This window comes from Bufo gargarizans, chromosome 6, assembly GCF_014858855.1.
Source record: "Bufo gargarizans isolate SCDJY-AF-19 chromosome 6, ASM1485885v1, whole genome shotgun sequence".
Taxonomy (NCBI): Eukaryota; Metazoa; Chordata; class Amphibia; order Anura; family Bufonidae; genus Bufo; species Bufo gargarizans.
The window spans coordinates 332,730,816-332,747,443 of record NC_058085.1 but is presented as its reverse complement, the minus strand read 5'-3'; the positions used below and the strand labels follow the sequence as shown (position 1 = coordinate 332,747,443).

Sequence of the window (16,628 nt, the reverse complement as noted above, 5' to 3'; positions counted from 1 at the left end):
GCGTGAGCGGGGAAAAGTCGCAGATTGCTGCGCAAATTACCTTTGCGTCGCTATCTAGGCCAGAAATACACCTAATCTAGTCGTATTTTGGGATAATAAATCAAAACGCTGCTTGCAGCAGATCCGTCCTACCACACAATGTAAGTCAATGGGGACGGATACGGAAACTAACTCCATTGAAAGTTAATGGGAGACGGATACATGACTGATCCGTCTTGGCTATGTTACAGATGATACAAACGGATCCGTTCATGACGGATGCATGCGGTTGTATCATTGTAACGGGTCCGTTTTTGCAGATCCATGATGGATCCACCCAAAACGCGAGTGTGAAAGTAGCCTAAGAAGCCAAACACAAGAACAAGGAGACACAATCTGAAATTGGCTGGGGGTAAGCGAGATCAGGAAATATTATTTTACTGAAAGTGGTTGAAGCTTGGAACAAACTTCCAGCAGAGGTGGTTGGGAAATCTACAGTAAGTGATGCCTGGCATAAACACACATCTATCCTATGATAAAAAAATAATGTAAGGGCAGACTAGATGGACCAGGTGGTCTTTTTTCTTCTGTTTCTATATACAGTGCTGCCCATAATTATTTATTCCACTGGCAAATTTTGACTTAGTTACTTTTATTCAACCAGCAAGTAATTTTTTGACAGAAAATGACCTAGCTGTCTCCCAAAAGATAATAAGACGATGTGGGAAAAAAAATATTTCTTCGCTTTTATTTACATTTGAGCAAAAAATACAAGATGTTCCGCACTGTGGAAAATCTCATAGGACGTGGTCGGAAGCCAAAAGTGACACCTGTGCTGCCAGGAGGATAGTTAGAGACGTGAAAAGGAATCCAAGGATCACCACCAAGGCCGTCCTGGTGAATCTGGGCTCTGCTGGTGGCAATGTCTCAAGGCAGACAATCCAACGGACACTGCACACTGCTGGGTTCCACGGATGCAGACCAAGGAGGACGCCACAAGCTTGCTTGGCCTTTGCAAAAGCTCATCTGGACAAAGAAGACGACTTCTGGTCTTCTGTGTTATGGTCAGATGAAACAAAAATTGAATTGATTGGTCACAATGATGTTTCTTTCATTTGGCGTAAAAAAAGAGGAGCCTTCAACCCAAAGAACACCGTCCCCACTGTCAAACATGGTGGTGGGAACCTAATGCTTTGGGGGTGTTTTTCAGCCAATGGACCAGGGAACCTAATCACAGTAAATGGCACCATGAAAAAAGAGCAATACATGAGGATTCTCAACGACAACATCAGGCAGTCTGCAGAGAAACGTGGCCTTGGGCACCAGTGGACATTTCAGCAGGACAATTACCCAAAACACAGCAAAAGTGGTGAAGAAATGGTTAGCAGACAACAACATTAACGTTTTGGAGTGGCCCAGCCAGAGTCCAGACTTGTATCCAATTGAGAATCTGTGGAGGGAGCAAAAGATCAGGGTGATGGCAAGAAGACCCTCCAACCTGACAGATCTGGAGCTCATTGCTAAAGATGAATGGGCAAAAATACCTGTGGAGACCTGCAAAAAGCTGGTCTGCAATTATAGGAAGCAATTATAGCTTTTCTACTAATTATTGTGAAGGGTATAAATAATTTTGGACTGGACACTTTTTGCTTAAATGTAAATGCTGAGAAATGTTATTTTTTCCCCCACAATAATGCCTCTTGTACATAGTCTTATTATCTTTTGGGAGACACCCATGTCATTTCCCGTCAAAAAATTACTTGCTGATTGAATAAAAGTAACTAAGTAAAACTTTGCCAGGGGTATGAATAATTATGGGCAGCACTGTGTATGTGTATATATATAGCATAAAAACGTGACTTAAATAATAGGTCTTTTTGTTATGACACATTCCCTTTAAGTCATTAATAGCATTTCAGTCAACACCTATTGCTGTTCTGAATACTGTAGATATAAATATCTGTTCTGCACAGATGAGGGTCAAGAACCCCGACACATTGCTGCCGGATCGGTATAAATGGGCATTATATATTGCCTCCTGTGGTGTTAAGAGATCATGCCCATGAACTAAAGGCGAAACTCGAGTTGGGCTGTGGATACTGAGTTCAGAAAAGACTTTATTTGAATGAGGGGTCAGGAACACTCGGCGAGTGCTGTCATTTTGCTAGCTAAAGACAAAACAAGCTGATGGGCTTTCTATGAATCCATCTTCAGCTAGTGCAGAGGAACAGTGTCATGGAACCATGAACCAGACGTACAACAAGAGATAAGTGGAAATAAGAAGGCTTTATTGAAAAGCAAGCTGTAAGCAAAAGTCCAAACGGATGGCTAAACCGAAGCAGGGTCTACGTAGACAGAGGTCAGGAACCAGAAGGGTAGTCAGACGAAGCCTGGATCAGGAACCAGCAGGGTAGTCAGACGAAGCCAGGATCAGGAACCAACGGGGTAGTCAGACGAAGCCTGGTAGTCAGACGAAGCCAGATCAGGACAGGGTAGTCAGACGAAGCCAGGATCAGGAACCAACGGGGTAGTCAGACGAGGCCAGGATCAGAACCAGAAGCAGTCTTAGAAGCATGTGAACACAGGAGGACCAAGCAAGGAACTGAAGCCACAGACCTCCTATATATATGAGCTAGGCATCCAGCTCCTCCCAGTGGGAAGGAGAAGCCGCAGGGTGGGAGGCTACAAGAAACCCAGAAACCAAGATGGCCGCCAGCACATGTCAAACGAAGGAGAACAGTAAGAAGGTAAGACCATGACAGTACCTCCCCCTCAAGGGCCCCTCCTCCGCGGAGTAAGGAACGGTTTCTGAGGGAAGCGTGCGTGGAAGGCTCGGAGCAAAGCAGGAGCATGGACATCTGCGGAGGGAACCCAGGAACGCTCCTCTGGACCATAACCACGCCAATGGACCAAAAACTGCAACCGGCCGCGGACCAGGCGTGAGTCCAGGATATTGCTCACCTCATATTCCTCACGATTGCCCACTTGGACCGGACTGGGCCGAGGAACCGAGGAAGTGAAACGATTACACACCAATGGCTTCAACAGGGAGACATGAAACACGTTGGAGATCCGCATGCCAGGAGGAAGCGCAAGGGCATAGGCTACCGGGTTTACCCTGCGAAGCACTCGGAAGGGACCAACAAAGCGAGGCGCCAGCTTGGGAGTGGGCACTCGAAGGTTGAGGTTGCGGGTGGACAACCATACACGGTCTCCGACCTGGTAGGAAGGAGCGGGCGCTCGTCTGCGATCAGCCTGGAGTCTCTGGCGCTGCGCAGAGACCTCAAGGGACCTCTGGATCTGTACCCAAGAAGCACGTAGGACGGAAAGGTGATCCTCCACAGCCGGAATATCCTGGGGAGAGAATACCTCCGGTAACACGGCAGGTTGGAACCCATAATTGGCCATGAAGGGAGACGTCCCAGAGGAAGAGTTCACCGCCGTGTTCCTGGCAAACTCAGCCCAAGGCAGGAGGTCAACCCAATTGTCTTGGTGATCGGAGACATAGCAACGAAGGAATTGCTCCAAGGCCTGATTGGATCGTTCTGCGGCCCCATTGGACTGAGGGTGGTAGGCCGAGGAGAAAGAGAGATGAATCCCCAACTGGGAGCAAAAGGCGCGCCAGAACCTGGACACAAACTGACTCCCCCGATCCGACACAATGTCCTTGGGCAAACCGTGCAACCGGAAGACCTCCCTGGCGAAAATCGTGGCCAACTCTTGTGCAGAGGGTAACTTCTTGAGAGGAACACAGTGGCACATTTTGGAAAACCGATCCACAATCATGAGAATGACCGTATGGCCTCGGGATGCAGGGAGGTCCACAATGAAATCCATCCCCAGGTATGACCATGGGCGCTCCCCGGTGGCTATGGGTTGCAAAAGGCCCAACGGAAGGTGCCGAGGGGACTTACTCTGGGCACAAACGGAGCATGCCGCTACATATGCGGCGATGTCGGAACGTAGAGAAGGCCACCAGAACAGACGTGAAACAGCCCAGGACAGCTGATTCTTTCCAGGATGCCCCGCGGCCTTGGAGTTATGGTAGGTTCGCAACAACCGAGTGCGCAACTCCTCAGGCACAAAACACCTGCCGTTGGGTCTCCCAGAGGGAGCACCAGATTGAGCCGCCAAAATCTGCTCACCCAGGGGAGAGGTCAGGCTGGTGCGAATGGCGGCCAGGATCTGATTCGGAGGTATGACCGAAGTCGGAATCGACTCCTCCCCGGACAGCTCGGAGTACTGCCGTGATAAGGCATCCGCTCTGATGTTCTTGGAACCGGGTAGGTAGGAGACCACGTAATTAAAACGTGACAAGAACAGAGCCCATCTGGCCTGACGTGGTGTCAATCTCTTGGCCTCAGAAAGGTAGGTCAGATTCTTGTGGTCCGTCAGGATGAGAACCGGAACCACCGAACCCTCGAGCAAGTGCCTCCATTCTTTAAGGGCCTGCACGATGGCCAATAACTCCCTGTCACCAATCTGATAGTTGCACTCCGCGGAAGACAGTTTCCGGGAGTAAAACCCACAAGGAAGCAGAGGACCCTCGGGTGTTCTACGCTGAGACAGAAGGGCGCCTACTCCCGTCTCAGACGCGTCCACCTCGAGGACAAAGGGCAACCCAGGGTTGGGATGCGACAGAATCGGAGCCGACACAAAGGCGGACTTTAGAGCCTCAAAAGCTCGGATGGCCTCGAGCGGCCAGACCTGGAAATTACTGCCCTTCCTGGTCAGATCCGTGAGAGGCTTGGCTAGCATAGAAAAGTCCCTGATGAACTTCCGATAATAATTGGCGAAGCCCAAAAAGCGCTGCAGGGCACGGAGACCACTGGGCTGGGGCCACTGTAAGACAGCCGAAACCTTCTCAGGATCCATTGAGAACCCCTCAGCGGAAATGATGTAACCTAAGAAGGTTACCTGGGATCGGTGAAATTCGCATTTCTCAAGCTTACCGAACAGCCTGTTCTCTCGTAACCGTTGCAACACTCGTCTGACATCCATAATGTGGGCCTCCATGGATTCAGAATATACCAAGATGTCTTCCAAATAGACCACCACACACTGCTGCAACAGGTCACAGAAAACATCGTTGATGAATTCCTGGAAGACTGCGGGCGCATTGCACAACCCAAAGGGCATAACCAAGGATTCATAATGACCGGTCCTGGTGTTAAACGCGGTCTTCCACTCATCGCCCGCCTTGATCCTTACCAGGTTATATGCCGCCCTCAGGTCGAGTTTGGTAAAGACCGTGGCCCCTTTGAGGCGATCGAACAGCTCGGAAATCAAGGGTATCGGGTAAGCGTTCTTGATCGTGATGCGATTGAGACCCCTGTAATCGATACAAGGCCTCAACTCACCGCCCTTCTTTTTCACAAAGAAAAATCCAGCCCCTGCCGGGGACGAGGATTTGCGAATGTGTCCGCGTGAAAGCGCCTCCCTCACGTACTCCTCCATGGCCTCATTCTCCGCTACCGACAGTGGATAGACTTTGCCACGAGGAGGAACGGTACCAGATTTTAACTCTATGGCACAATCGTATGGGCGGTGCGGAGGTAGGGCAACCGCGCGCACCTTATCGAATACATCCCGGTACTCTTCGTATTCAGGAGGCAACAGAGAGTCCGAGGAAGTACACAGCAACTTGACAGGCCCATGGATGCAACTAGCCCCACACTGCGGTGACCACGAGAGGATCTCGGCCGATCTCCAATCGAAAGTCGGATTATGCTTCTGGAGCCAGGGGTACCCCAAGACCACCGAGTAGTGTGGAGACGAAATCACCTGGAAACAGACCGACTCTCTGTGAACGGCACCAATGGCTATCCCCACTGGAAGGGTCTCATGAGTCACGTGTGGCGGCAGAAGGGGTCTGGCGTCTATCGCCTCAAGAGCCAGTGGGGAACCTCGAGGCTGCAGAGGAATGGAATTGGCGGCAGCGAACACACTATCAATGAACAAACCACCAGCACCAGAGTCCACCAACGCCTGGGTCGTCACCGAGCCCCCGACCCAGGAGAGGACAACAGTGATCAGTGGTTTGTCAACACGGGAAACCGGGGACGAGGAGACTCCACCCAAGATCTGCCCCCGACAGGATCTCAGGTGCGAGCGTTTTCCCGGACGGTTCGGACATGCCAACCGAAAATGCCCACCGAGACCACAGTACATGCATCGGCCCTCGCGTCTCCGGAGTACCCTCTCCCCCTCGGACAGGCGAGCAAACCCCAGCTGCATGGGTTCACCCCCAGACAAGTCATCCCCAGGAGGCGTGGGAGGAGAGGGAGGCACGGGTGGGACAGCAAACGTAGGCGCCAATCTGTTAGAAGACCTCCGCAGGCTCTCCTTAAAGGAAGGTCTCTCCCTGAGTCTGGTGTCAATCAAAATCAGGAAAGAAATAAGAGACTCGAGCTCCACCGGTAGGTCCTTAGCTGCAACCTCATCCTTCAAGGCATCCGAGAGACCATGAGAGAAAGCAGCGACCAGAGCCTCATTATTCCAGCCCACCTCTGCTGCCAGGGTACGAAACTCAATGGCGTATTCAGCTACGGATCGTGAACCCTGTCTGATGGACATAAGGAGCTTCGCAGCAGAGGCAGCACGAGCCGGCACATCGAATACCTTCCGAAGAGAAGCAACAAAACCGGAAAACTCGGCAACCACCGGATTGTTGTTCTCCCATAAAGGCTGGCCCAGGCCAAGGCCTTGTCCCCGAGAGCAGCGAGATCAAGAAGCCCACCTTTGATCTCTCAGTAGGAAAGGCATGTGGCAGCAACTCGAAATAAATGCCCACCTGGTTAAGGAAACCTCGGCACTGAGTTGGCTCTCCCCCAAAGCGCTGTGGAAGGGGGGCAGAACCGGTCATACCCCGAGACACCGCAGGCGCAGCAACAGGTGTCGGGGTAGACTCTGGCGCAACAACCGGAGCGGCAGTAGGAGCGGGCCCAGGAGCGACAACCGACCCATCGGCAACGGAAGCGAAATGAGCCGTGCGTTCAAGCAGGGTTTGCAACGCCACAGCGAACCGAACCAACAGGTGATCCTGCTGATCAAGTCTGGCAACCAGCGTAGGTAGCGAGGATGGCCCTGTACCGTCAAAATTCATGGCTTGGTCCTAATGTCATGGAACCATGAACCAGACGTACAACAAGAGATAAGTGGAAATAAGAAGGCTTTATTGAAAAGCAAGCTGTAAGCAAAAGTCCAAACGGATGGCTAAACCAAAGCAGGGTCTACGTAGACAGGTCAGGAACCAGAAGGGTAGTCAGACGAAGCCTGGATCAGGAACCAGCAGGGTAGTCAGACGAAGCCAGGATCAGGAACCAACGGGGTAGTCAGACGAAGCCTGGATCAGGAACCAGCAGGGTAGTCAGACGAAGCCAGGATCAGGAACCAACGGGGTAGTCAGAGGAGGCCAGGATCAGGAACCAGAAGCAGCAGCAGTCTTAGAAGCATGTGAACACAGGAGGACCAAGCAAGGAACTGAAGCCACAGACCTCCTATATATATGAGCTAGGCATCCAGCTCCTCCCAGTGGGAAGGAGAAGCCGCAGGGTGGGAGGCTACAAGAAACCCAGAAACCAAGATGGCCGCCAGCACATGTCAAACGAAGGAGAACAGTAAGAAGGTAAGACCATGACAAGCAGCACTTGGTTTCTGTTCCTTCATTTCAAGAATCGGTGGAGGTCTCAAAACTTTGTCCGACATCTTCCAGCCTGGATGACTACCACATTTTCAGCAGACAAAAGTCTGCCATTGGCCACTGCGAGCTAATTTTTTCAAACAATGGTCAGCTGAAATTGTTGAAATGGTCTATTTCATCCAAGGTTGATCTCATGTGTATGTTCAGAATTAATCCCAAGGTGTGATCCAGAGCTGACTTTATGTTAACAATAACCAGTTATTTATATCTTTATTGCGCCTTGTTATTCATAGTGATGAAAAGCTTTTCAGTAGAGCTAAATGAATAATAGAGATAAGCTCAACCCCTCCTGTTCCAGCTGACCATTGTCAGAGCATTGATTATGGGATAGGTCCAATTCCTGTATTTCCTCACTCCACTCCTTTCATTAGTAACCTATATTGCACATGTGTTGTGTCCCACCTAAAATACCTTAAAGAAATGGATTGACCACATATGGTCTTTCTCTTTTACTACCTTATGCATGTCGCTGTGTCAGAACCGAACACACAAAGCACAGCACAACAGTCATTTAATGATATGTACTTACTGATAAGTCTAATTCGGGAAATGATAAATTGCTACTCACCTAATTTGTTTGCAAATAAAAAGTGATTACGTATATACTAATAGCCCTTGATTTGTGTGCAGGACCTGTTTCTCCACCTATAATGACTAATAAGCTTTTGCTTTGCATTCATGGATAGTTGATAAAGTGCGTGGTAAGTATAGTTCACTAATATGTACTTTTTAGATATGTTCTGACTCTATTACTAGAATGGGCAATAAGTGGAAATAGAATGATGTTTACAAGGGAGATGTCATGTAGCAAGCTTTCTTTTATTTGCTGATTGTTTTATAATATTACTTTGTATCATTTTACATTTATTTTATTTTATGTAGCCTCTTTATCCATTTGATCTCTGGTGTTTGGTTAGCTGTGCTTCCTTTCTTTGTTTCTAGCACCATCTTAGGCTATTTTCACACTGGCGTTTTGGATTTCCGTTTGTGAGATCCGTTCAGGGCTCTCACAAGCGGTCCAAAACGGATCAGTTTTTCCCTAATGCATTCTGATTGGAAAAGGATCCGCTCAGAATGCATCAGTTTGCCCCCGTTCTGTCTCCATTCCGCTTTGGAGACGGACACCAAAATACTGCTTGCAGAGCAGGACGAAACTGAGCCAAACGGATCCGTTCTGACACACAATGTGAGTTAATGGGGACGGATCTGTTTTCTCTGACACAATATAAAACGGATCCGTCCTCCATTGATTTTCAGTGGTGTTCAAGACGGATTTGTCTTGGCTATGTCAAAGATAATACAAACAGATCCATTCTGAACGGATGCAGACTGTTGTATTATCTGAACGGATCCGTCTGTGCAGATCCATGACGGATCCGCACCAAACACGAGTGTGAAAGTAGCCTAAGACGTCTATAGACCCTGCTGTACTTCTGGTTTAGTTGGCGATTTAGACAGGACAACGAGCAGTGTTTCATACTCTCCTATTTTCCAGGATTGTCTGGAATTGTCCTAAAATGGGAAACCAAGTTTCTTGCAGAGCAGACAAATCACCTGCAAAGGTAGCTTGAAGTTGCCACTAGGGGAGCTTGGACTGGAGGAAAATGTGTGTATGTGAGTAAGTAACTGGCTCAGTGATGGAAAACAGAGGGTGGTTATTATTAACGGTCAGATTGGGTCACTGTCACTAGTAGGGTGCCACAGGGGTCAGTATTGGGCCTTATTCTCCAATATATTAATGTAGAAGGCTTGCACAGTAAAATATCAATTTTTGCAGATGACACTAAACTGTGTAAAGTTATTAACACGGAAGAGGGCAGTATACTACTACAGAGGAATCTGGATAGATTGGATGCTTGGGCAGATAAGTGGCAGATGAGGTTTAACACTGACAAATGTAAGGTTATGCACATGAGAAGGAATAATGCAAGTCACCCGTACATACTAAATGGTAAAACACTGGGTAACACTGACATGGAAAAGGACCTAGGATTTTTAGTGGACAGCAAACTAAGCAGTAAAAACCAGTGTCAGGCAGCTGCTGCTAAGGCCAATAAGATAATGGGTTGCATCAAAAGGGGCATAGATACCCGTGATAAGAACATAGTCCTACCACTTTACAAATCACTAATCAGACCACACATGGAGTACTGTGTACAGTTCTGGGCTCCTGTGAACAAGGCAAACATAGCAGAGCTGGAGAGGGTCCAGAGGAGGGCAACGAAAGTAATAAATGGAATGTGTGGACTACAGTACCCTGAAAGATTATCAAAATTAGGGTTATTCAGTTTAGATAAAAGACGACTGAGGGGAGATCTAATTACTCTGTATAAATATATCAGGGGTCAGTACAGAGATCTCTCCCATCATCTATTTATACACAGGACCCTGAGAAAAGAAGGTTTGTACACAAACATAGAAGAGGATTCTTTACGGTAACTGCAGTGAGACTATGGAGCTCTCTGCCTGAGGAGGTGGTGATGGCGAGTTCACTATGAGTTCGAGGGGCCTGGATGTATTTCTGGAGGGTGGTAATATTACAAGTTATAGCTATTAGATTTCTGGAGAAGAGTTTCTTGATCCAGGGAGTTATTCTGAAGGTAGGCCCTATGCTAACAGTGTTCATGAGGCCCCCCCACACACACACGCAATATTTATGGGAAAAGCTCTACTGGCACTAAGTCTAGGTAACTTAGCCAACAACCTCCTGCGGACTAGTAATGTTGGCTATGCTGGCTGTCACCAAAGTTGCACAGAAATTGATTTCAAGGAAACCTATCATCATCTTTGTTGCATATGTTAATTTCAACAGTGTCACCAATGAGCTAATATTACCACTATAAGCATGGCAGCCCAGGCTTGGTAAAGAGTCACGCCCGACTACAAAGAGTCCTAGTTATTCATGAGCACCAGCTCTCCCTGCCCACCTCCTGAAGATTGCCAGCTCTCTCCTTAGTTCTTTCCTTAGGAGAGAACTGCCCTTTTAGGTGGGCCGGGAGAGCAAGAACTCATGAATGACCTTGACTTTCCAGTCCAAGGCTGCAATGGTTATACTGGTAGTCATCGGCGACCATTTAATATTGGCTCACGACTGGCAGAACACTGAAGTCGGTGTCTGTCACTAGTTTATGCTGCTCACCATGGTCTACTAATAGCTGGAGCTCCCCACCCATCATTTATGTAATTTCCAGCGGATATGCCATAAATGTCTATGGTGGGAAAACCCCTTCTAGGTAATAACAATTTTATGTTAAAATGCAAATGTGCTGATTAATTGTAGTCGATCATCAAATCACATTTTTTTTAATCCCTTTTATGTATATTATTTTAAAGGCTCATGCGATGATTTCCTTGCGTCTTTCCTTCCAAGACTTTCTAACGTAAACGACAACAACAACTGTTCCCTTGCCCTCCTCGGAAATGATGAAAACATATTGCCCGCTCTCCTCTTGTTTTCAGATAATTGCTACATAAATTATGTCTAATGGGAATGAGATGTCTGACAGTCACTAAGAACTGGCTGCGTGCAGCATTTGGACGCTGTAAATGTAAATCTGTTGCCTGCCGCCTGTTTTCCAATGTCTCATAATGGACTTCATCTCTCCTAATGGGAAAATAATGGGTGTTTCTGACAATCTGCTTTATAAATATGTAAACCATATATATTTTTTATTTTATTTTTTTTTCCTCCTGAAGAATACAGACATGCAATCAATAATGTCAGATGTGACAGAAATCCTGTTGACACACACTTGGGTTGGAGGGACTGGTTAGAGATAAGGACTTCCTGTCAGCGCTGCCCCGACCTGATTAATATTCCATCTATGGCATGTCCATTAACAAATGGAATCATTGAACTGTATTGATAGAGCGGGTTAAACATTTCAAAAGTTCTGTTGAACTTTAACTTTCGATATTCATTCTAGCTAATTATAGATTTTATGACTGCATGAATTACGGCTTCTGTGTCATTATGGGCCATCGTTTTGACATATATTTATTTTAATATTCAGACTATCATATTAGCGCGCTCTTTTTTGCCCCCGGTTATGCATTAAATGTTTGTTCTGGGCAGAGAAGTAAATTTGGAGAGCTTGTCGGAGGAGATCTGTTTTTGATAGTGTATTGTAGCCTATTGTCAATACCCTTGGGAGGAAAGAAAGAGCCACCGATTGCTCTCGTTACATGACTAATGACATGCCGGAGATGCCTGACAAAAGGACTCAGGCGTCTGCTGTTTTGGATGCCAGCCCATTGGTGGTCATTAGCGGAGAAACCACGTGGCCGGATTATTTTTGCAATATGCTCACAATTATGGGCTGTTTAATACATCAAGCGCGTGTCGCCTCCAAACAGGGCCAATCATTTATAAAGATCTGCCTGAAGTGGAGACGATTGTTAGAGGACAAGTGGGGTTTGTTTTATATATTTTTTTTTTTACCATAGTTTTTATAGTAAACAAAAAAAAATTAAAATTACAAAATGAAAGTTACAACTGGAATTGTACATGGTTACATACAGTATACATAGCAAGCATTTTGAAATTTCCAGTAGATGTCAGAGTATGAAAATGTAGACCAGACAAAAATGACATTGTATGTTACCTGTGTATAGGGGTCAGAGAGGAGGGAAGGACAAGGGTATATGTGTAGGGGGTGGTATGTTTGACATTTATATGGTCTCACAGATACACATATTTCAGCTATAAGAAAGAAAAAGGCTAGTAAATCTATATAGTTCTACTTTATAATGAAAGAATCATTTGGAATTCTACATACAGCATTGTCTAGCCGAGCTTTCAATCTGTGGTGGAAAACTATTTTCTTGTATGAGGATGCCCAGCGTCAAGTGGAGCTTAAAGGCATTGGTTGGTTTGTAAAATTATTTCCCAATATCCTTTAATCAAATTTTTGTGTATGTCACACTGTAACTTACCCCCACCGTGCAGGTGTTGTCATCCTAAAATGTGTTAGATGGGACCTTGTTCTGGAGATAGGTGCGAGCACTAGAGGTGGTACTCCCAGTCATCAAATATTTGACACATCCTGTGCTTCCATGTAGTGGATCTACCCAGTAGTATCTAAATCAGGGATCATAAGATCTTGCTTATGCTCTTGATAAAGGGGACCTAACTGTAATCCCCGAAACCCGTTGAGCTTTTAATAAGAATAAAACAAGCATCCTTGGTTTGAAGTCCTCAAGTTTACTCTCATCGCGAGGACGGGGTGTGTATCCATCTTACAGGCGACCTCGGCGGGCGAGGTAAGGCGGACAGGTGTCTTGAGCTTATCCTGTTCATCCTCCTCCCCGGTGAAGTAAGTCCCTTGACGTAACTTGATTTTTAATACAGCCTTAATACAGCTTCCATATTTAAGTACTGGTATATCTGCAATTTGAGCAGTTTTATTTATTCTCTATATTTATATATCTACTTTCTTAATTACTGGTTACGTGCAATTGGCGCCTCCCTATATCGTTTTTTGTCTCCTTGCATGTGGCACACTACTAGTGTCCCCGTGTGGGTAGCTGCCTCGTACTGCAACTACTAAATTCTGAGTTAGTGTCTCAACATTAATTTTAAGTTCTCCTTTGGCGCTCTACCTATCCCTTCTCCTCATTCCCTGACCCATTTCCCTTTTCCATATATCCACTCCAATTTTTATTTTATTTTTTACATAAATCAGGGATCTGCAACCTTCGGCACTCCAGATGTTCTGATACTACTCCATTCACTTCTATGGGAGTTGTGAGAACAGCCGAGCATGTTTGCATGCTGGGAGTTGTAGTTTCACAGCAGCTGGAGTGACTAAGGTTGCTGATCCCTGATCTAAATTGTGGGAAGACATTTTTGAAGTCCTTAGGGAAATAATGGGTCTCCATGTTCTTTTAGACCTTGCAATTTTGTATTCCTCCAGTCAGAGTTGGTCCTTCATCTTATTCTCTAAGCTACAGGAGTGCCCATTGTCTCATCTTAGAAATCTTCCAACCCTCCTCTCTAGATGTTTTTGGAAGCGTTCACAATAATTATTATAAAACACTTTCCAGAAATTCATTGTAAGGTGCGGAGACTGTATATAATGGTGATCTATCATAATTGTTTTATAAGCATTGTTGTCCTCAATAATTGCTTTTCTTCAGGAACCTACTTTAGGTTCCCACCTAGGCTGTGTGTATCCTATGTTCTCTGGGGGATTGTCCACCACCTATGTATAACACTACTTAAACTCAATTAAAAAAAAATTATGAACAGGAAAAATAAAGGTAGTTGCCCAGGTCGCCATCAAATATTCCCATTAATTAAAATATACCAGTATGTTTCCTTCGATTAGCTTGTATGTCAAGGAGATTGGTAGGACCTCATGTAGGTGCTTTTGACAAATCAGCAAATGTTTAATTTTAGGATGTGCAGCTTGTCATAAATTATGCAGGAGCCACTGAGCCAAGACCACTCTCTGCCAGCCGGGCATCTGTCACTGCTTCAGTAAAAAGAAAAGAAGTAAAAAAAACTGTAGATATTATACTTGCCAGTCTATGGGGTAATGTCTAGGTCTAGGTGTTTATTAGCGCATACAAGTAAAAATCTAATAATTATGCATAGCAATAAATATAAATGTCATAATCTCCCCTTTTTGTTACAATTTTTATGGGATAAATCCTTTAATCTAAATCTTTTTTTAAGTAATAGTTTAGTTAAGTTTTTGCTTAGAAATACTGTGTAATAATAAGTCGTTAAAAAAAATCTATCAAATGTTTAAAAAGAAATGTAATGAGGCAAAATAACATCTCGAGCACCACCAAAGACTTCTGTCAGCCTGAAGTTTTCTGAACATGTTGCTATACCTAAATTATCTCAAAAGAAACATTTGAAGACGGCATGATCTGTATGCAAATTACCAGTGAGGAGTCACAGAGGCGGTGCTGCCGCCTGAAGAGTCACGCTGGCTGGGTTCCTAAGCAGCTCTGGTGGTGCTTTAGGGACATAATTTGCCTTAACATGTTCCCTTTAAATGGGATTTCGGTTTTAGGAAACACAGTGTGAAATGTTGCATTATATTTAATTGTGGAAGTTCTTTTTTTCACACCCTTTTTCTGTCAGCCGGAGCGTCTATTACTCTGGAAGTCCTCTATACCTGTGCATTACACCAACAGCCCATTCATTTTTTGTGAAAGATTTCATTTTCCCTGGGATTTTGCTGTAGGTTAACTGATGTTTTTTGTTTTTTTTCTAGGCACTTGGAAGCTTTTACTTTCTTCATGAGTCTTTGAAGAATGTGTATCAGTATGATTTCAAAGGTAAGCCGCACTAAAACATTTTACAGGCTAGGGCAGTGCTAAAGCCTGCCCATTACTGCCAGTGACGTTACCGGGCTCACTGCTAGCTGGAAGCCTCCGCCTAGCTTACCCATGGAGAGCTCGGTGCATCACCTGATCTCCAGAAAAAACCCTTGCCCTGCGCGATTCAGCGCAGGGCAAGGGAGAGCATTGGAGCATGAATTGCTCCGATGTTTATATCAAAGGGCCTGCCTAGGTGAAAACGGGAATATGTCCAGATTCAGAGCTGAATCCGGACAACCCCTTTAAGTGAATTTATTATACTTCTAATTGATTTTTTTGAGCTACTGGTACTAAGGCTGATCTCCATCCCTGCCTCTCCATGCTTATGCTCAGTCATAACCATTGGAAGCAGCAGCAGAGGAGTAGCTATAGCCATAGCACTTGCTATAGGGCCCAGAGAGGTGGGAACGCAGTCAGGTGCATAAACTTTGTACCTTTTTGTGGGGAATAACAGTATTGTGGCTTTTTTGCTAGAATGTGTTTTTCTGATATGTGATGTAATTTTCTTACATTAGGTGGTGGGGTCCCTATCTTATTTTGCTATGGGGCCCTATAAATTATAGTTATGCCCCTGAGCATCAGAAAATAAATTGTCAACTGCAAAAGTGTGAGCCCATTATTAAGATGTTTGTAAAATCAATTTATTTTAAGAAAGACCAGTGTTCCATAATAGTAGATAATAGATTTGTAGGGATCACCATCTAAATGGCAAAAAACCCGGAAGCGCGTGCTTCCGGGTTAAGACCGGCTCCCCCCGTGCAGCAATCGGGGAAGCCCATCCTTAGCTCTAATGCGTTGAGTCTCTCTGAAGAGACCCACCGTGTTAGCTGCAGTTTCTATGTTGGCCTGCAGCAACTGAAAATTGAGCTTATACTGTAGTTTTATGGAACTACAGTAAAAGGTAAAAGAAATCGAACTAGTCAATATTGTAGCCTCCTAGAGGGGCTAAAAATATTTTTTTTTTTTAAATTAAAATGTAAACATCATGGGCATTGCTTCGTCCAAAACTCTGGTACTATTAAAATATAAAAATATTTATCCCATAGGGTGAATGACGTAATAGAAAAATAATCAATATTGCCGATATTATTTCATCGCTTAATTTATCAAAAAAGGGATAAAAGCTCACAAACTCCAAAATGGTATCAATAAAAACTACAGATCGTCCTGCAAAAAATGAGCCTCCACACAGTAGGCTTAACTTCTATGTTTTGTGAATCTGAATTTTATGTGATGGATCAGAACACAATAGTCTAAGTCAGTGAAGTGAAATGAGAAAAATATATCAATAAAACTATTGTTCAGAAATAGAAAACAGAAATTTGTCATGTGCGTATCTATTCACCCCTTTTGTTAGGAAGCCCATAAAATGTTCTGCTGCAACCAATTACCTTCAGAAGTCACATAATTAGTGAAATGATGTCACCTGTGTGCAATCTGAGTCACATGATCTGTCATTACATATACACACCTTTTTTGAAAGGCCCCAGAGGCTGCAACACCTAAGCAAGAGGCATCACTGACCAAACACTGCCTGGAAGACCAAGGAACTCTCCAAACAAGTGAGGACTCCTGCACACGAACGTTTTTTTACACGGTCCGCAAAAACGGG

At 45.2% G+C, this 16,628-nt stretch overlaps 1 protein-coding gene across 1 annotated transcript in view; it reads left to right on the top strand.

Annotated features, from left to right (window-relative positions):
* The window catches only part of INPP5A (inositol polyphosphate-5-phosphatase A), a 448,685-nt gene that overhangs the window by 223,183 nt on the left and 208,874 nt on the right, over nucleotides 1-16,628 (top strand). Inside the window, exon 5 of the mRNA XM_044296965.1 lies at nucleotides 14,911-14,974. Coding sequence (XP_044152900.1) covers nucleotides 14,911-14,974 — 64 coding nt within the window. The remainder of the gene's footprint in view (nucleotides 1-14,910; nucleotides 14,975-16,628) is intronic.